Genomic DNA, 20,981 nt, shown 5'->3' with positions numbered 1-20,981 from the left:
TCTTCTAAGCTCCTCCTCTGTCCACGGTGACTGGCGGACCAAACGTTCCAATCAGCTCTCACCGCCTCTTTCGGCAATAGCCAATCACAGATCCCGAGCGCCTCCTGACTACTAGACACTGTTTACTAACAGATCGAAGCTGGGGAATGAGGGGTGTGACCGTTCTGGGAATGTCTGGGACGGGAACGTTCTGACTGCGCGTGCGCACCAGCGGAGACGGGCGGGGCAGAACTCCGGTCTCACCAATCGGAGCGTCGCGCTCCTCCCTCTCCTGCCACTCCGCCAAGCAACAACAATTCGAGGAGAGGGGCGGGGCGGTTCGTGACGCGTCAGAGACGACTGTCCAATGGGAGCCGGCGCTGACAGATGCGCGCGCCCTCTGCCCAATAAGCGATGGCAGCTCGAATGGCTGTGGCTACCTTGCTGGCTGTGGGCGGAGCAGCTTGACGGAGGAGGCGGTGAAGCAGAGGGCGGTTTGGTTGCGCGGTACTAGCGGTGCCCGCCGAAGGGGGAGGAGGCGGAGGAGCTAGCCGTGCGGCCAGAGCGGGAAAGCTACTCGTCTCGGCGTCCGAGTTCTGGAGCCGCCGCACCTCGGCTCCTGGGGCTGCAGCGGGAGCTGTGAGGGCCCGGGCGTCCGCTGTCTCCCGGGTCCCCTCGGAGGACCCCGCGGGATCGGGAAAGGGAGAAGATGGAGGAGGAGGGCGGCAGCGGCGGTGGCGGCGCCACAGACACCAGCAGGGACGGCGGCGCCGGGGGAGAGCAGCTCCTCACTGTCAAGCACGAGCTGCGGACGGGTGAGCGACCCCGCCCTCTGCCGGCCGGACTGGGCGTGGGGGCGCGCCCTGAGGGCACGCAGGGGTCTGCTCGGGCTGGGGTCACGGGGCCGTGCCGAGGGCGCGGGGGGCGGGCCCTGGGCGGGGCCTCTCGGACGGGGCGGGAGCCCGGGGGTCCCGGGAGGTGGGGGCGCGCCCGAGGGGAGCTGGCGGAAAGTTTTCCCCAGCCCGGGAATGAGCGGCGGGCGCGGGGCGTTAGGGCCCGCGGAGCAGCCCACAGCTGCCTGTTGGCACTGACGCTGAGGATGTCTTCGCGCCCCCTTCCCGCACAGGTGCCACATCTGTCACTGCATCCTGTCTAGGGTGAAAGGTGCGCCTTCCTCAGTGTAGGGTGAACGACGCTTAGTTTTGGAGCATGACTCACTTCTCCGCTGCTCTGCTTCCGTAGAGGGGTCCCTAAGGTGCTGCGGTCCTGTGCAAGATGAAAGGGTGGCTTTCCCCCGGCCTTTTCAGGAGTCCAGTCTCTAGTGATATAAAGAGGGATCGCGGGCTCAGGGACTGAGTGCCTTTATTTGCAATCATCATGAAATACTATACTTGGCCTTAAATTTCTTTCAAAGGTCTCTTGAGAAGAAGGCTCAGTAAATTTGAAGCTGTAAGTAAAAGCGGCTAACTATACAGCTTAAGCGCTCACGTTCTGATGTTTGCGATCACTAGAGTCGTCCCAGGCTTTATACTTGTTACGTTATTCGTTATGGGTTGTTCATTTTGGAAAATGCTTATTCGGACTAATCAGTATAGGTTGGGTTTATATATGTGGAGCCCAGTCTCCTATTAGAGATCCTTTTGCACTTCTGAACAGATAATACATTTTAATGAATTGTTCATTATTACTATTAAATGTTCTTGTGTTTATTAAGGCTTTTGATTCAGCTTCTTTGGCATATTGGGATATTCTTTTATTGTGGAGACACAGAGCTTAAATAGCAGGTTTCAAGTGCGTGCCTTGAAACAACCACCTTGTTAACTGTTTTGAACAGATTGCAAAGTTAGATCTGTCACCTGTTCTTTTATTTTTTTGTTATTGCTGGTTAGCGTTACACTGAGTGCCAGTGTGGTGACTTAATTTAAGAGGGATGTCAAATGCATGCTTACTTATTTCAACATTTTTAAACATTGGCTTAAAATCTTTTTTTTTGGTCATTGTGAATTTGTTATATATCTTGAGCCAGTTACTCCATAATTTTTTGGAGTTCCTAATGTAACCTGTGTATGTTTGGCTGGTTTGATTTTTCTCTCTCAATTTAATAGACAACTGATGTTTTCAAAGGGTTATTCAATAATTTATTCAGTAAACATTTATTCAGTATTAATATCTGATTTTTGCCAGGCTCAGTGTCAGGTGTTTTCTGGTGTGGAAATTTTGAATTTCTTTTTCTTTTCTTACATAACGATTCACTGATTTATGTATGTAGACTCGTTCTGTACAGCAAAAGCTACTTGAAATCATATGCTCGTCAGCAGTTGACAGTGGTGCAGCAAGCAGATTTTTGCTAAATGACCAAGGAGCAACCTACTTTATTAGTAGTCAACCAACTGCTCAGTTTCTGGATTTTGCAAACAATGCTAGTTTTTCAAAATTTTTTTACAATGCTAGTTTTGTAGAAAACAATGAGAACTGCTTTATTTCCCCTTCTCTACTCTGTGAATCATCAGCTTCAAGCTTGCATTTTAGAAATTTTTCTGATGGATGGTGAGATTATACTGAATTCATTAGTACTGTTAACTGTCAAAGGAAATGAACAGTCACTTTGATTTATTGCTGAACGCTGGAACAACTGACCGGATATAGTGGTCAAAAACACTGTTAAAATATAGCTTGAAAGATTCTCTCATCTTCAGCCAACTGGGCCCCTGTCAGCACATGATGCTATAATAGGCACCAAAGTAATTTGATCTGATGTGGTCCCTTGCTTCTCAAAATGTGGACAAGCATATAGTCATATCAAGTCAGCAGCTGGCGATTGCCCGTTTGTGCTCAACATTGTATTGTCTGCTGTAGGATGAGTGAAGAGGCAACAAGTTACATATAAGAACATGGAAAGTGTTCCAATAGTGTAGACCAAGTAGCATGGCATCCCTGGACATGAAATTGGAAGACCTGGTTCCAAATCCCAGCTCTGCCAGTTACTAGCTATGTAGACTTGGGCAAGTCAATTCAACTCTTTCACACTCACTTCTCTCATCTACCGAGTGTGAAAATTGAATGAGACTGTTGGTTTGGTTGGCACAGATTAGGCGCTCAGGAGATGTTGGTTGCATGCAAATCTGAAGATCACAAGAGTAAAGGATTGATTAGATCAGTTAAACATTTCTTGACACTTTCTGTTTTCTAGGCTAAATGGTACTGATGATACAAAAAAATGAGAAAATTTCTTGCCCTCTGGTGGTAGGGGAGGAGGCCATGTAAACCAGTAATTAGGATATATTGTCATAATGTAATAATAGAAGGATATACAGAGTATAAAGTTAGCAAAGAAGAGGTTTAGGACTTCTAGGTTTCAAATCTAACTCTGTTGAACCACAGCAACAAAAAAGAGGGGGTACTATTGGAAGGGTTATCTTATTCATTTATTCAATAAGTATTTCATTACCTCTTATGTACTGAGTTCTGTTTTATATGCTGGGGTTACAAGACACGTGTGGTCTTCCCACTGAAAGGACTGAGTTGCATCAGGAATCCCTGGAACCAGAGACTGATGCTGTCTGTACTCTCTCCATCTTGAATCTTTGCTTCTTTGCTTGTCTCTATGTGATGGCTTCATTCCTCTCCACTGCTGTTCACCTTTTTCCATGTGGGAAGGAACATGGCTATTGACAGACCCCAAGTTTTATATCTTACAGCTCTCGGTACCAGAGAGACACTGCCTTTTTATCAGCTTCAGGTACAAAAATATTAGCGAAGGACTTTATTAGCCTGGCTTTGGTAAGGTGCCTACTTTTGGATTGTTCAACTAAGGCCAGGGAATAGGATCATGTTCTACTAACATGACAGCTACTATGGTGAACATATGGATGGGGGGGGAACTAAACTCTTAGAAGAGGAAGGGTTGCTGGGAAGACATTTCCTTAGATATCTGTCATTAGGAGAGAGAGCCTAACACTGAGGAGAGGGTCAAGGAAGGGGTATTAGTTACCTATTGCTGTGCAACAAATTATGCCAAAACTTAGTGGCCTAAAGCAACATGATTTCTGTGGGTCAGGAATTCAGGAGTTGCTTAGCCTGATGGTTCTAACTCAGGGTCTCTCATGAGGTTTTAGTCACGATGTTGGCCACGACTGCATTCACCTGAAGACTTGTCTGGGGCAGGAGGTTCCCTTCCAAGACAGCTCACTCACATGTTGTTGGCAGGATGCTTCAGTTCCTTGCTATGTGGACCTCTCCATAGGGCTGCTTGAATGTCCTCATGACATGACAGCTGGCTCCCCCAGAACAAGTGATTGGATGGGGAAGCTGCAATGTCTTTTTTTGTTAAACAGCTTTTTTGAGATATAATTTACATACCATAAAATCCACTTGTTTTAAGTGTACAATTCAATAAATTTTATAGTTACACAACCATCACCACAATCTAATTTTAGAACTCTCCATCACCCTAAAAAGAAACGTCTTACCCATTTATATCGGTCACTCCACATTCCCACAACCCATCCCCAACCCTAGGCAACTGCTAATTCTACTTTCTGTGTATTTGCCTAGGGACATTTCTTATTATGGAACTTTATAATATGTGCTCTTTTATCACTGGCTTCTTTTACTAAACATAGTATTTTCAAGATTCATCCATTTGTAATGTGTGTAAGCACTTCATTTTTTAAATTGACAGGTAATATTTCATAGTGTGGTTGTACTGTATTTTATCCATTCATCATTTGATTGACATTTGGGTTGTTTCAACCTTTTGGTTGTTGTGAATAATGCTGCTATGTACATTTGTGTACAAGTTTCTGCATGGACCTATGTTTTCATTTGTCTTGGGTACATATTAAGAGTAAAATTATTGGATCACGTGGTAAGTCTATGTTTAACTTAAGTTTTCCAAAGTGACTTCACTGCTTTACAGTTCTAGTAGCAAGGGCTCCAGTTCCTCCATATCCTCGCCATCACTTGTTATTGTAGGTCTTTTTGCTTATAGCCATTCCTAGTGAGTATGAAGTGGTATCTCACTGTAGTTTTGATTTGTGTTTCCTAATGACTAATGATGTTGGGCATCTTTTCATGTACTCATGGGCCATTTGTATATGTTTGGAGAAATGTCTATACAGATCCTTTGCCCATTTTTTAATTGGTTAATTTGTCTTTTTTATTATTGAGATATGAGTTATGTATTGTAAATACAGATCCCTTAGATCTGTATTTAGATACATGGTTTACAAATATTTTCTCCCATAAAGTGGATTATCTTTTATTTTTTCCTCAGTGATAACCTTAGAAGCACTATAGTCTTTAATTTTGATGAAGTCCAATTTTTTTCTTTTCTTTCTCTTACTTTTGGTATTGTATCTAAGAAATCATTGACTAATTCAAGGTCACAAAGATTTTATATCTGTTTCCTTCTAAGGGTTGTATGATTTTAGCTGTTACATTTAGGTTTTTGCCTCATTTGTTGAAAGGCTATTCTTTTTCCATTTTGTTTTCTCAGCACTCTTGTCAAAAATCAATTGACTATAGATGTATGGATTTAGTTTTGGACTCTCAATTCAATTCCACTGATTTTTGTGTCTGTCTTTATGCCATCACCACACTGTTTTGACTACTGTAACTTTTTAGTAAGTTTTGATATTGGGAATTGTGAGTCTTCCAGCCTTGTTCTTCTTTTTCAAAATTGTTTTGGCTATTTTGGATCCCTTGAATTTCCACATGAATTTTAGAATTAGCTTGTCAACATTTCTGCAAAGAAGCCAACTATGATTCTGGTAGGGATTACATTAAATCTGTAGATCAATTTTGGGAGTGTTGCCATCTTAGCATATTAAATCTTGTGATTTATGAACATGGAATATTTTTCCATTAATTTAGATCTTCTTTCATTTCTTTCAACATTTTGTAGTTTTCAGACTATATGTTTATACTTCTTTTGTTAAATTTATTCCTAAATATTTTATTCTTTTTGCTGCTATTGTAAAATAATTATTTTCTTAGTTTAATTTTTGGATCATTCACTAAAAGTATATAGAGATATAACTTATTTTTGTATATTAATCTTGTATCCTGCAACCTTGCCTAACTAGTATATTAGTTCTAATGTTTTCTTATTGGATGTCTTACAAGATCACGTCATCTGCAAATAGAGATAGTTTTACTTCTTTCCAATGTGTATGCCTTTTATTTAGTTTTCTTGCTTAATTGTCTTGGCTAGAACCTTCAGCACAGTATTCAATAGAATTGGTGAAAGCACACATCCTTGTCTTATTCCTGATCTTAGCGGGGGAAAGCTTTAGTCTTTCACCATTAAGTATGAAGTTAGCTGTGGGTTTTTCATAGATACCCTTTATTAGATTGAGGAAATTCTCTTCCTAATTTGTTTGGGTGTTTTTAATCATGAAAAGGCATCGGATTTTTATTTGCATTTAGGGAGATGATCACGTGGTTTTTTTGTTTGTTTTTATTGATGAGGTGTATTACATTAATTAATTTTGGAGTGTTAAGCCAAACTTGTATTCCTGGGATAAATCCCTCTTGGTAATGTGTATAATTCTTTTTATACACCATGCTGGATTCAGTTTGCTAGTGTTTTGTAGAGGATTTCTGTGTCTATATTCATAAGAGGTATTTGTCTCTAGTTTTGTTTTTCTGTGATGTCTCCGTCTGGTTTCCCCAAAATACGCTTGATTGATTTCTGCCTCCAATTAAAGATCGTACATATTTGATTGCTGTCATCCATACTTAGGGTCTTCTAAGTAAAGGCTAACAGAGGTTGAGGGTGGATTATATTTCTGGCTCTGCCCCAAACTTGCTGTGTGACTTGAGATAAATCATTTCGCCTTTCTGAGCCTAAGTTTACTGATCCATAAAGTAAAGGTGTTGGACTGAGTTATATCCAAAGTACTTACCAGCATTAAGTTGGTCTTCAATGGAACTTCTGTGGAAATCTTGGTATAGACAAAAGTCAGAAGTGCTGATTTACTTTAAAAGATAATTCTGTTTTGCCAGAGGATTCATGATTGAATCCCATTGAAAAAGAATTCCCTGATACTCTTTGAATATGATTCCATTTATAATGATTTTATTTATACGTAGCTTTTTAGGAACATAATGATTATCTACAAAAAGACACAGAAAAATTTCAGTGACAATCTTAGTTATCTGTGAGAACAATGCAGCTCTCCTTTTTATATTATACATGTATAAATATATTTTGTGTTTGTACTTTTCCCTTTTTTTCACACTTTCCTCACCTTGAGAAGAGTAGGCAGAACTTGTGCTCTATCTTTAGCTTTATAGGATACATTGGATGGTCAAAATATAAATAGGTTTTTGATAGTACCCTATCTTAATTCTGTAGAGCCTAGACTTATAAGAAAATCTCTTATTTCTACCATGAGTTTTAGAGATTAAGAAAATGATCTAGGACTTCCCTGGTGGCGCAGTGGTTAAAAATCTGCCTGCCCATGCAGGGGACACAGGTTCGAGCCCTGGTCTGGGAAGATCCCACATGCCGTGGAACAACTAAGCCCGTGTGCCACAACTCCTGAGCCTGCACTCTTGAGCCTGTGAGCCACAACTACTGAGCCCACGTGACACAACTACTGAAGCCTGTGTGCCTAGAGCCCGTGCTCCGCAACAAGAGAAGCCCACGCGCAGCAAGAAAGATCCAACGCAGCCAAAAATAAATAAATTAATTAATTTAAAAAAGAAAAGAAAATGATATATTTGGGCAAAGTAGGTGGCATCTCAGCCCTTAAATCAAGGGGGATTCAAGTATATTTTGTGTTTGCAGTCTATAACGGGGGCGGGGGTTGCTGGTGGGAAGCTTCTCAGGTGACAAGTCGACTGTTGTATCAGACCCAACATTAACCTGTACTGCAAAGCAAGAAAAAAATCATGAAATCTCAGCTTCCTGGAGACATAAGTGATCTGATGGGCAGGATTGAATTCTTACCCTGAAAAAGAAGATAATGCTTGGTGAAAATTCCTCTAGGGAAAATCTAGCATAATAGCATCATGTGTTGACTGAAGCTTCACAATTAAATACACTGTTGAGAGATGTCAATCCCAAAATGCTGTGGGAGGGAGGGGTTGTCACAGTTTTCTCCTTTGAGCTCCTGTAATGATTTACAGATCTTGGTGCACCTCAGTGGTATGAGCACTCCTACATTCCTCTTGTTTTTCAGGGAAGATGAATAGGGTCTAAAATAGAATCTTGCCCTCATTTTGTTTGTCTCTAGCAGTGCCCCCATGGGTTCAGCTATATCGGTTCCTCCAAAAAGTCAAGGAAGCTCTCTGGACTTTATACCTTCCTAAAGTTGTGAGTGAGCTGGCTAGTTCACTTTTTTTTTTTTTTTTTTTTAGTACTCAGTAGGCACACTGCCCTGTGACTGCAGAGAGAATAGGGAGTTAAAGTTCCCGATTTTTGACACAGTACTTGGTATTGCAGTTTTATTTATTTCACACTCAAGTTTTTGTGGCAGTGTGCTTCTTTTTATATAACTAGTGTGTTCCTGACAAAACATTGTGTAAATAATATTTTTGTATATCAAATTATTTGGAATAAAGAAGGTGAACTTGGTACTTAAAAGAATCCTATGATTAACTCTTGAAATAAAAAAACTTTTGATTAAGTTTTCCATTTGTGGCTTTACTGTTATTATGTAAATTGGGCCTTACATTGTTATTTTTCTGACACATCATTACAATTTGTAAATTGCAGGTAGCTGCAAACAGGTAAATAGAGTCTTGTGTGGTAGGCTGAAAAATGCACCTCCTCTCCCCAAGATGTCCATGTCCTAACCTGTAAATGCTTCTGTACGTGGCAAAGAGACCTTGCAGATGTGATTAAGGATGGGGAGTTATCCAGGTGGGTCCAATGTAATCACAGGGTCCTTATGAGAGGGAGGTCGGCAGGTCAGAGAGAAGGTGTTGTGAGAATGGAAATAGAGGGAGAGAAGATGCAACAGTGGCATCAGAGATTGGACTGAAGCCGTTACTGGAAGGGGGCCATGAGCCAAGGCACGTGAGCAGGCTCTAGACGGTGAAGAAAAGATAGTCCCCTGGAGTGTCCAAAAGGAATGCAGCTCTACTGTCACTTGATTTTAGCTCCTTAAGACCTGGTTTGAGACTTATGATCTCTAGAACTATAATAAGACAGATTTATGTTGTTCATAAACCATGAAGTTTATGTAATTTTTTACAGCAGCAATAGGGAGCTAACACATCTTGCTTAAGATTGGATGAAGCAGGAGATAATTTTGCCTCAGGCTTGGGTAACTGAATAGGATAACAATATGAAGCAGTTAGTCATTTAGACAACTATTTAGTAGAAAATGGTAACAAATGTCATTCTTAGTAGAAGTAGAATGATGTCGTCTCTAGGGAATCCCCAAGAAGACATTCCTTTCTGATCTTAGTACCAAGTCTAGCTGAGCTGCTTTGACCAGCTCTTCTGTTTTTCATAGGAATGCTGTGAAGTGGATCCCTGGAGCAGACCTCTTTTATCAAGTTGGTGGCTAGAATGCTTCACATCTCAAGCCTACACCACATAAAATTGTGGTCTGGCATGCATCTTGAGCCTCTTCCTGGTGTCATTTTCTGTCCCTAATCTTTCTTCTTATTTTTCTTTCTTCTTTTCTTATGCTTTAGTTATTTTGCCTTAAGTCTTTTCTGGGCCAAGACAGGAATTAGGTAAATATATAATTAAATGCATTTATATACAAACACATAGATACAAACCATGAGTAAGATGGACAATATGGAAAGATATTTGACTTTCTACCCAGTATTTTGCTTCTTAAATAAAATCTTTGTTGTGATGTTCGTGCTATTTTTATATTTCTTCTAAAAAGAAAAAAAAGTGAGGTCTCTGATTAATTAATACCATTTTAGAGTTTTTTAAAAATACATAATGGGAAATCAATAAAATCAAGGCATACTTTTAAAAAGAAATTTTATTGGCAGGATGGTGGAAGTCATACACAGGGCTGTCTTTGTACCAGGCAGTTTTCTACATTAGTGGAATATCCCATCATTAATAGGAAAATTCAGTCAACTGAAGTACTCTGTCCTCAAACCACTTCGGTACTGGAGTGGAATTATATGTTTTTCCTAAAGGAAAAACTATTTAAAATACGTAATAAGGATAATGTTGCACTTCATATCTAAATGAATGGTGTTGCATTAAGAGGGCATGAACACTTAGCAGTAGATTTGCATTAACCCTTTCCCATGAAGTTGCCCATTTTTCCTTTATACCACTGTCCTTTGTTTGTAAGGAAACATCATAATTAGGGCTAGAGTAGGACAAATCTAATGGCACACACAAATCAAACTTGTAACTTTGACATAATTTTGTCATGTATAAGTTGGGCAAAGCAGCCACGGTTTTATTCATCCATTAAGGATTTGTTGACACTGTGTGCCTGGCACCATAGCAGATGCTGGGTTTTAGCAGGGAACAAATTAGACATGGCTTCTACCTTCATTGAACTATACCTAAGAGAAGGACCTTAAATACATAATCATGCAACTAACCATATGATTGCAATTGTGATAAACGGTGAAGAAGTACAGGTTCTATGAGAGAGTCTAACAGGGTGGCCGGGCCTCAGGGGATGGGTGAGGGAAGTGGGAATGTTCAAGCTGAGGCCCTGGCTATCATGGGGTGAAGAGTAGGGGGGGAGGTTAAGCATTTCTGACAAAGGAAGTAACACAGATGGCCCTGAAGTGGGAAATGGCTTGGCACACTGGGGTTACTGGAAGAAAGGTCTCTGTGGCTTGAGCATCGTGTCCAAGCAGGAAAGTCACAGGAAACGGGGCTGAGAAGGTAGCCAGGGCTGTTCGTGCAGGGTTCTGTAGGTGATGATGAGGCATTCAGGCGTTATCCTGAGTGCAGTGTGAAGCTGTTGAAGGATTTTTCAGAGATTAGTTTTGTACTGTAAAAAATGACTCCCTTGCTGTGAGGAGGTTGGAAGGAAAGATTGTCTGAAGGGAGACCTGTTAGGAGGCTATTGCTGAAGTTCAGATGGAATATACAAGTTTGGATTGGGTAACAATTAGAGATTAAGAATCATGAATATATTTGAGATATATTTAGGAGACAGAATCAGCAGAACTTGGTGTGGTAGTGATATGGGATTTTCGAGCTGGAACAAACATATGTTTGAAGGTACCATTTGTTCAAATGGTGTATTAATTTTCAGTGGCTGCATAACAGATCACCACAAACTTAGCGGCTTGTAATAGCACCCATTTATCAGCTCACAATTTGGTAAGTTAAAATTTTCCATGGCATGGCTGAAATTAAGATGGTAGCCAGACACAGTGCTTGTCTGGAGGCTCTGGGTGAAAGTCCACTTCTAAGCTCATTGCTGTAGTTGCCAGATTTGTGTTCCTGTAGTCATTGGTCTGAGGTCTCAGTTTCCTTGATGGCTGTCGGCCGGGGGCCTTTGTCAGCTGGTAGAGGCCATCTGCATTCCTTCTCATTTGGCCCCTCCATCTTCAGGCATCAAAGGTGTGTCACATGCTTCCCGTGCTTTGACTCTCTGACTTCCAGATCTTCTCTGGGCTTCATGTGATTAGATCAGACTACCTAGACAATCTTCCCATTGTGAGGTCAACTGAGTTGGGACCTTAATTACATCTGCAACAAAATCCCTTTATCCTAAGGGTGATATTTCATCATATTCAGTCACTGAAGGGAAGGAGGTCATGCAAAGGGTCATTGGGGTCATCTTAGAATTCTGCCTTAGAACTCACAGATGGTGAACCAGGGGAGTTGCATTTGGAGTGGGCGGAAAAGATAGGACCCAGTTGTATACAGGTCAAGTTTTGAGATACCTTTGACATATTCTAATGGACACATATGGTAATAGTAATCATGGTAATGAAGCCTTGCTATGTGCTACAAAGGATCAATAGGTGCTTTTATCAACTCACTTAATCCACACAATCACTTATGAAGTAAGTACTGTTATTATTATTCTAATTTTACAGATGGGGAAACTGTAAAGGTCACCAACTTGCACAGGATCACCCCGGAAGTAAGTAGAAGGACTAGTTTTGAAGCCCAAGTGGTCTGGCCCCCAGGCTCATCTAAACTATTGTGCTTTCATTCATCAGTGGGACATGGGTCTGGAGCTCAGAAAAGATGTCTGGGCTGCAGGTAGAAATTCTAGCATCACTGGCATTTAGATGACTTTAAAGCCCAGGTGTAGAGAGATCATCTTATGAGAAATTGTCAAATGGAAAAAGGAAGAGGACTCAGAACTGGGCCCTGAAAACTCCAAAATGTAGAGGACGGATCAGAAGGGAGTTGCTGAGAAAGAATACAGAGGAGGAACAGCCAGAAAAAAACCCAGAAGAAAACCTAGAAAAGTTGTGGTGTTGGGGAAGGCAAGGAGGAAAAAGTGCTTCAAAGGGTATGTGTCAGATTTGACTGAGCAGGTAATGACCTTATCAAGAGCAATTTTAGTGGAGATTTGGTGGGAGAGGCCAGATTGGAATGGGTTGAGGAGTGGATGCAAGTGAAAACTTTTGAGAGGCTTGGTTCCGACTTAACCAGAGGGGAATGTGTGGTTCAGGGGGAGGGTTACTTTTTGTTATTTTAAGATGAGTGATGCTAGAACACATTTAGTGTGAATCCATTACAGAGAAAGAGAGAGAGGGAGAAACAGAAAGAGATACTGAAAATACAAAACAAGAGGGGATAGCTGAGAGGATCAAGGTCCCTGAGAAGGGGGACATGGGGATCGGAGGGCGGCAATTGGCCTCTGCTAGGAGAAGGCCCATTGCTTCTATTATGATAAGGGAAGAGGGGGCGGATACAGGTGCATTTGTAGATTTGGTGGCAGGAAGATAACGGGAGTTTTGAGCACCTGGATTTTTTGTTTCTTCTTTGAATTGTGAAGAAAGGCAATTCTTTATTCAAGAAGAGAAAAATAGCTTCATTGTTTTAAAACAGTGTTATTCTGGCCTTTAAAATTTTTTTAGATAAAGAAAAACACAAAAAGTTGACACAGAATTCAATAATTAATTAATTAATTAATTAATTTTGGCTGCACCGGGTCTTAGTTGCGGCACGTGGGATCTTTGTTGCAGCATGCATGCAGGATCTAGTTCCCCGACCAGGGATTGTACCCCGGACCCCTGCACTGGGAGCACGGAGTCTTATCCACTGGACCACCAGGGAAGTCCTGACACAGAATTCACGTACTATAAGATGAAATTTTATGGTAGAATGTTGTAGAACAACGTACAGAAAGAGGTTTTCAGGCATAGCCATTAAAATGCTTCCGTGCTTTCCACAGAGGTCATTCCCTGAACATGTTCTCTGGATCATGCCAAAACTCTTAGTAAGCATAATGTTCTTTTTCTTCTTTTTGAAGTGTTTTATATTTAGTTCAGTTCTTCTTCCTAGTTAAATTTATTTGGTACATGTATTGGAAAAAAAGCCTGGTTGTTATTGCTTTATAAGCATTTCTTATTGACTCAGTTTTCATATTGGCTCAATCATGTAATTGCAGAATCAATTGGATAAGTAAACACTGCTGTTTATACACCAAAAGTACAGTGAGTCTTAAGTGCAAGTGACCCCAGCAATAAGAGAAAAAGTGGGCAGCGTTGTTTTAAAGTACACAGATATTAAATATAACTTTGTTCTGCCTCCAGCAGAATGTTGTCCAGAGACATGGTTTGAGGCCCAACCACAAATCTAAACAGCTTCAGAATAGCTTACCACAGCGCAGTTAAAAGGAAACTAATGTGCTAGCCACTTAGCTTAGTTTCAAGGTCTCACGTAGTCCTCAGGATGGGGCTAACTGGACCCTGCAGACGGGTTAAAGATTTTAGATTTCAGAGTTGTGTATGTGCTGTCAGTACAATGCTGGACACCCCCAAATGAGAGTTTATCTGGTAAAGTGTTTTATAAATTATTTCTCCCTGACAAAAAGGGAAAAAAGAACTGAAATAGCAGAGAAAGATTTTTTTCTCACTGCATACAATTGTCACCTTTTGACTGAAACTAAATTAGTCCAAGATGCTTATGTTTTTGCAGTGTTCAGTAAGAAAATGCAAGGTTTTACAAGAAAAGTTATTTTACAACTTCATTGGTTTGGTCCCAGTAAATTAGATGCTAACTACGTATTTCCTAGTTGGTATGTGAAGAACAAATCCAGGCATGTTAAATGAAGATGATTGAGTCATATTGTGCTCTCACACCTCTTTTTGAAATCTTCAGAGAACTCACTCTATTTTTTCCCCTCTTTCCCTGATCCTCAGGCTCCTCTTCCCACAAACACAGTTGAACCATCTTGTTAACAACAAAAAAAATCCTCCGTGGCTCTCTAGTTTTTGCTATCATTCCCTTTCCCACCAGATGTTGAGAGAGCAGTTTATACCAGCTGTTTCTGCTTCTTTATCTTCTGTTCACTCTGATGTGCTGTACCATCAGGCTTCCAACTCAATCTCCCCACCAAAAGTGTTCTCTCTAAAGTTACTAATGTCTCCCGGTTCTCATAATCTGGTGGAAATGTCTCTGCTTAATCTTACTTAACCCCTTTAGAGTGGTTGGCGCTTGAGCATGGGCTCTGCCCTTCCTTTACCCAGTGATACTGTGCTCTTCCTCCTGGCCCTCCTCTGTCGCTGACTGCCCCACCTCCCTCTTTCACTGGCCTCCATCCCTCTGCTTGTCTCTTACATACTGGTAGTCTGTTGTCAGCCCTCTTTTCCTCTAACTCTGCATATACTCTTCCTGGGAAATCAAATATCATGGCTTGGACTACCAAACAAGGCTCTATTTTCAGCTTAGGTCTCTTTCTTGAGTTCCTTATCAGTTACGCCCAACTGCCTACTGAATGTAAGACATCTGGGTAGCCTTCAGGAACCGCATACTCTCATGTTGAAGGGTGCTTTTTCCTCCAACTTTGCAGGTTTTAATCCTGCCGGAACCCTAGCTACCATGACCAGCTTGCGGGATCTCGGTTCCCAGGCTGGAGGTCAGGCCCGAGCTCCTGTGGTGGGAGCTCTGAGTCCAAAACACTAACAGAGAACCTCAGACCCCAGGGACTATTAATTGGAGTGAGGCCTCCCAGAGACCCTAATTTCAGCACCAAGACCTGGCTCTATCCAACTTCCTGCAAACACCAGTGCTGGACGCCTCAGGCAAAACAACCAGTAAGACAGGAATACAGCCCCACCCATCAAGAAAAAAAAAATGACAAAAAAATATGTTACAGACGAAGGAGCGAGGTAAAAACCTACAAGACCAAATAAATGAAGATGAAATAGGCAGCCTACCTGAAAAAGAATTCAGAGTAATGATAGTAAAGATGATCCAAAATCTTGGAAACAGAATAGAGAAAATACAAGAAACATTTAACAAGGATCTAGGTGAACTAAAGAGCAAACAAACAGTTATGAACAACAGAATAACTGAAATTAAAAATACTCTAGAAGGAATCAATAGCAGAATCACTGAGGCAGAAGAATGGATAAGAGAGCTGGGAGATAAAATGGTAGAAATAACTGCCAGGGAGCAGGATAAAGAAAAAAGAATGAAAAGAATTGAGGACAGTCTCAGAGACCTCTGGGACAACATTAAACGCACCAACATTCGAATTATAGGGGTCCCAGAAGAGAAAAAGAAAGGGTCTGAGGAAATATTTGAAGAGATTATAGTTGAAAACTTCCCTAACATGGAAAAGGAAATAGTCAATCAAGTCCAGGAAGTGCAGAGAGTCCCATACAGGATAAACCCAAAGAGAAACATGCCGAGACACATACTAATAAAACTATCAAAAATTAAATACAAAGAGAAAAATATTAAAAGCATCAAGAGAAAAGCAACAAATAACATACAAGGGAATCCCCATAAGGATAACAGCTGATCTTTCAGCAGAAACTCTGCAAGCCAGAAGGGAGTGGCAGGGTATATGTAAAGTGATGAAAGGGAAAAACCTACAACCAAGATTACTCTACCCAACAAGGATCTCATTCAGATTCTACAGAGAGATTAAAACCTTTACAGACAAGCAAAAGTTAAGAGAATTCAGCACCACCAAATGAGCTTTACAACAAATGCTAAAGGAACTTCTCTAGGCAGGAAACACAAGAGAAGGAAAAGACCTACAATAACAAATCCAAAACAATTAAGAAAATGGTAATAGGAACATACATATTGATAATTACCTTAAATGTAAATGGATTAAATGCTCCAACCAAAAGACATAGACTGGGGCTTCCCTGGTGGTGCAGTGGTTGAGAGTCCGCCTGCCGATGCAGGGGACGCGGGTTCGTGCCCTGGTCCGGGAGGATCCCACATACCGCGGAGCGGCTGGGCCTGTGAGCCATGGCCGCTGAGCCTGCGCGTCCGGAGCCTGTGCTCCACAATGGGAGAGGCCCGCGTACCGCCAAAAAAAAAAAAAAAAAACCCAAAGGACATAGACTGGCTGAATGGATACAAAAACAAGACCGGTATATATGCTGTCTACAAGAGACCCACTTCAGACCTAGGGACACATACAGACTGAAAGTGAGCGGATGGAAAAAGATATTCCATGTAAATGGAAATCAAAAGAAAGCTGGAGTAGCAATTCTCGTATCAGACAAAATAGACTTTAAAATAAAGACTATTACAAGAGGCAAAGAAGGACACTACATAATGATCAAAGGATTAATCCAAGAAGAAGATATAAGAATAGTAAGTATTTATGCACCCAACATAGGAGCACCTCAATGCATAAGGCAAATGTTAACAGCCATAAAAGGGGAAATCGACAGTAACACCATAATAGTAGGGGACTTTAACACCCCACTTTCACCAGTGGACAGATCATCCAAAATGAATATAAATAAGGAAACACAAGCTTTAAATGATACATTAAACAAGATGGACTTAATTGATATTTATAGGACATTCCATCCAAAAACAACAGAACACACTTTCTTCTCAAGTGCTTATGGAACATTCTCCAGGATAGACCATATCTTGGGTCACAAATCAAGCCTTGGTAAATTTAAGAAGATTGAAATCGTATCAAGTATCTTTTCTGGCCACAACGCTATGAGACTAGATACCAATTACAGGGAAAAAAAAAAACTGTAAAAAATACAAACACATGGAGGCTAAACAGTACGCTACTAAATAACCAAGAGGTAAAAGAGGAAATCAAAAAATACTTAGAAACAAAAGACAATGAAAACACAATGACCCAAAACCTATGGGATGCAGCAAAAGCAGTTCTGAGAGGGAAGTTTATAGCAATACAGTCCTACCTCAAGAAACAAGAAAAATCTCAAATAAACAACCTAACCTTACACCTAAAGCAATTAGAGAAAGAAGAACAAAAACCCCAGAGTTAGCAGAAGGAAAGAAATCATAAAGATCAGATCAGAAGTAAATGAAAAAGAAATGAAGGAAACAATAGCAAAGATAAATAAAACTAAAAGCACGTTCTTTGAGAAGATAAACAAAATTGATAAACCATTATCCAGACTCATCAAGAAAAAAAGGGAGAAGACTCAAATCAACAGAATGAGAAATGAAAAAGGAAAAGTAACAACTGACACTGCAGAAATACAAAGGATCATGAGAGATTACTACAAGCAGCTATTTGCCAATAAAATGGACAACCTGGAAGAAATGGACAAATTATTAGAAAAGCACAACCTTCTGAGACTGAACTAGGAAGAAATAGAAAATATAAACAGACCAATCACGAACACTGAAATTGAAAATGTGATTAAAAATCTTCCAACAAACAAAAGCCCAGGACCAGATGGCTTCACAGGCAAATTCTATCAAGCATTTAGAGAAGAGCTAACACCTATCCTCAAACTCTTCCAAAATATAGCAGAGGGAGGAACACTCCCAAACTCATTCCATGAGGCCACCATCACCATGATACCAAAACCAGACAAAGATGTCTCACACACAAAAATAACTACAAGCCAGTATCACTGATAAACATAGATGCAGAAATCCTTGACAACATTACTAGCAAACAGAATCCAATAGCACATTAAAGGGATCGTACACCATGATCAAGTGGAGTTTATCCCAGGAATGCAAGGATTCTTCAACATATGCAAATCAATCAATGTGATACACCATATTAACAAATTGAAGGATAAAAACCATACGATAATCTCAATAGATGCAGAAAAAGCTTTTGACAAAATTCAACACCCATTTATGGTAAAAACTCTCCAGAAAGTGGGCATAGAGGGAACCTACCTCAACATAATAAAGGTCATATATGACAAACCCACAGCCAACATTGTTCTCAGTGGTGAAAAACTGAAACCATTTCCTCTAAGATCAGGAACAGGACAAGGTTGCCCACTCTCACCACTGTTACTCAACATAGTTTTGGAAGTTCTAGCCACAGCAATCAGAGAAGAAAAAGAAAGAAAAGGAATACAAATTGGGAAAGAAGAAGTAAAACTGTCACTGCAGATGACATGATAGTATACATAGAGAATCCTAAAGATGCTACCAGAAAACTACTAAAACTAATCAATGAATTTGGTAGAGTAGCAGGATGCAAAATTAATGTACAGAAATCTCTTGCATTCCTATACACTAATGATAAAAAATCTGAAAGAGAAATTAAGGAAACACTCCCATTCACCATTGCAACAAAAAGAATAAAATACCTAGGAATAAACCTACCTACGGAGACAGAAGACCTGTATACAGAAAACTATAAGACACTGATGAAAGAAATTAAAGACGATACAAATAGATGGAGAGATATACCATGTTCTTGGGTTGGAAGAATCAACATTGTGAAAATGACTATACTACCCAAAGCAACCTACAGATTCAATGCAATCCCTATCAAACTACCAATTGCATTTTTCACAGAACTGGAACAAAAAATTTCACAATTTGTGTGGAAACACAAAAGACCTCAAATAGCCAAAGCAATCTTGAGAAAGAAAAACGGAGCTGGAGGAATCAGGCTCCTGGACTTCAGACTATACTACAAAGCTATAGTAATCAAGACAGTATGATACTGGCACAAAAACAGAAATATAGATCAATGGAACAGGATGGAAAGCCCAGAGATAAACCCACGCACCTATGGTCACCTTATCTTTGATAAAGGAGGCAAGAGTATACAATGGATAAAAGACATCCACTTCAATAAGTGGTGCTGGGAAAACTGTACAGCTACATGTAAAAGAATGAAATTAGAACACTTCCTAATGCCATACACAAAAATAAACTCAAAATGGATTAAAGACCTAAATGTAAGGCCAGACACTATCAAACTCTTAGAGGAAAGCATAGGCAGAACACTCTATGACATAAGTCACAGCAAGATCCTTTTTGACCCACCTCCTAGAGAAATGGAAACAAAAACAAAAATAAACAAATGGGACCTAATGAAACTTAAAAGCTTTTGCACAGCAAAGGAAACCATAAACAAGACGAAAAGACAGCCCTCAGAATGGGAGAAAATATTTGCAAATGAAGCAACTGACAAAGGATTGATCTCCAAAATATACAAGCAGCTCATACAGCTGAATATTAAAAAAACACAATCCAAAAATGGGCAGAAGACCTAAATAGACATTTCCCCAAAGAAGATACACAGATTGCCAACAAACACATGAAAGGATGCTCAACATCACTAATCATTAGAGAAATGCAAATCAAAACCACAATGAGGTATCCCCTCATACTGGTCAGAAAGGCCATCATCAAAAAATCTACAAATGATAAATGCTGGAGAGGGTGTGGAGAAGAGGGAACCCTCTTGCACTCTTGGTGGGAATGTAAATTGATACAGCCACTATGGAGAACAATAGGGAGGTTCCTTAAAAAACTAAAAATAGAACTACCATACGACCCAGCAATCCCACTACTGGGCATATACCCTGAGAAAACCATAATTCAAAAAGAGTCATGTACCACAATGTTCATTGCAGCTCTATTTACAATAGCCAAGACATGGAAGCAACCTAAGTGTCAATTGACAGATGAATGGATAAAGAAGATGTGGCACATATATACAATGGAATATTATTCAGCCATAAAAAGAAACGAAATTGAGTTATTTGTAGTGAGGTGGATGGAGCTAGAGTCTGTCATACAGAGTGAAGTAAGTCAGAAAGAGAAAAACAAATACCGTATGCTAACACATATATATGGAATCAAAAAAAAAAAATGGTTCTGATGAGCCTAAGGGCAGGACAGGAATAAAGACGCAGACATAGAGAATGGACTTGAGGGCACGTGGAGGGGGAAGTGTAAGCTGGGACAAAGTGAGAGTAGCATTGACATATACACACTACCAAATGTAAAACAGATAGCTAGTGGGAAGCAGCCGCCTAGCACAGGGAGATCAGCCAGTGCTTTGTGACCACCTAGAGGGGTGGGATAGGGAGGGTGGGAGGGAGATGCAAGAGGGAGGGGATATAGGGATATATGTATGCATATGGCTGATTCACTTTGTTATACAGCAGAAACTAACACACATTGTAAAGCAATTATACTCCAATAAAGATGTTAAAAAAAAAGTATATGGGAGGATTGTGTAGGTTATATGCAAATACTACACCATTTTATCTAAGGGGCTTGAGCATCCTCAGATGATTTTGGTGGAGGAAAAGGCTCCTGGAACCAATTCCCCTGTGAACACCAAGGGACGACTCTAAATGCTTCTCTGTATTGATCCTAAAGTGGAGAATTCTGAGAGGCATCCCGTAGGTTCCTCAAAAGGTCCACATTAGATTGAGTTGATAATGCATCCTTGTATTGGCTTTTTCTTTTTCTCTCTTTCACTCTCCTGAGTTCTTCCTCACTCCTTCTCACTGGGATTACCTTCCAAATAAACCGCTTGCACGTGAGTCCCGGCTAAGAACTACTAGAACTGCAGTATCTAAAGTGGCTCTAGAAAGCATACCTTGGACGGGACATTGGAGTGGATCACCTACGGGTGAGACTGCAACAAAGACACATTGCTGGCAGTAGTGGGGGGTGAGAA

At 40.5% G+C, this 20,981-nt stretch overlaps 1 protein-coding gene across 3 annotated transcripts in view; it reads left to right on the top strand.

Annotated features, from left to right (window-relative positions):
* Positions 1-457: 457 nt before the first annotated feature.
* Positions 458-20,981, top strand: part of RPS6KA5 (ribosomal protein S6 kinase A5) — a 182,077-nt gene continuing 161,553 nt past the window's right edge. For 2 of the 3 annotated variants that reach the window (XM_033418734.2, XM_004262337.4), the window contains exon 1: positions 459-794. In XM_033418734.2, the coding sequence (XP_033274625.1) occupies positions 689-794 (106 nt within the window). In that variant the 5' untranslated portion in view covers positions 459-688. Of the gene's footprint in view, positions 795-20,981 lie in introns of all 3 variants that reach the window. The other variant, XM_049706990.1, reaches the window with a different exon arrangement.

Source organism: Orcinus orca, chromosome 2, assembly GCF_937001465.1.
Source record: "Orcinus orca chromosome 2, mOrcOrc1.1, whole genome shotgun sequence".
Classification (NCBI taxonomy): Eukaryota; Metazoa; Chordata; class Mammalia; order Artiodactyla; family Delphinidae; genus Orcinus; species Orcinus orca.
This window is presented reverse-complemented; position numbering and strand designations above follow the sequence as displayed.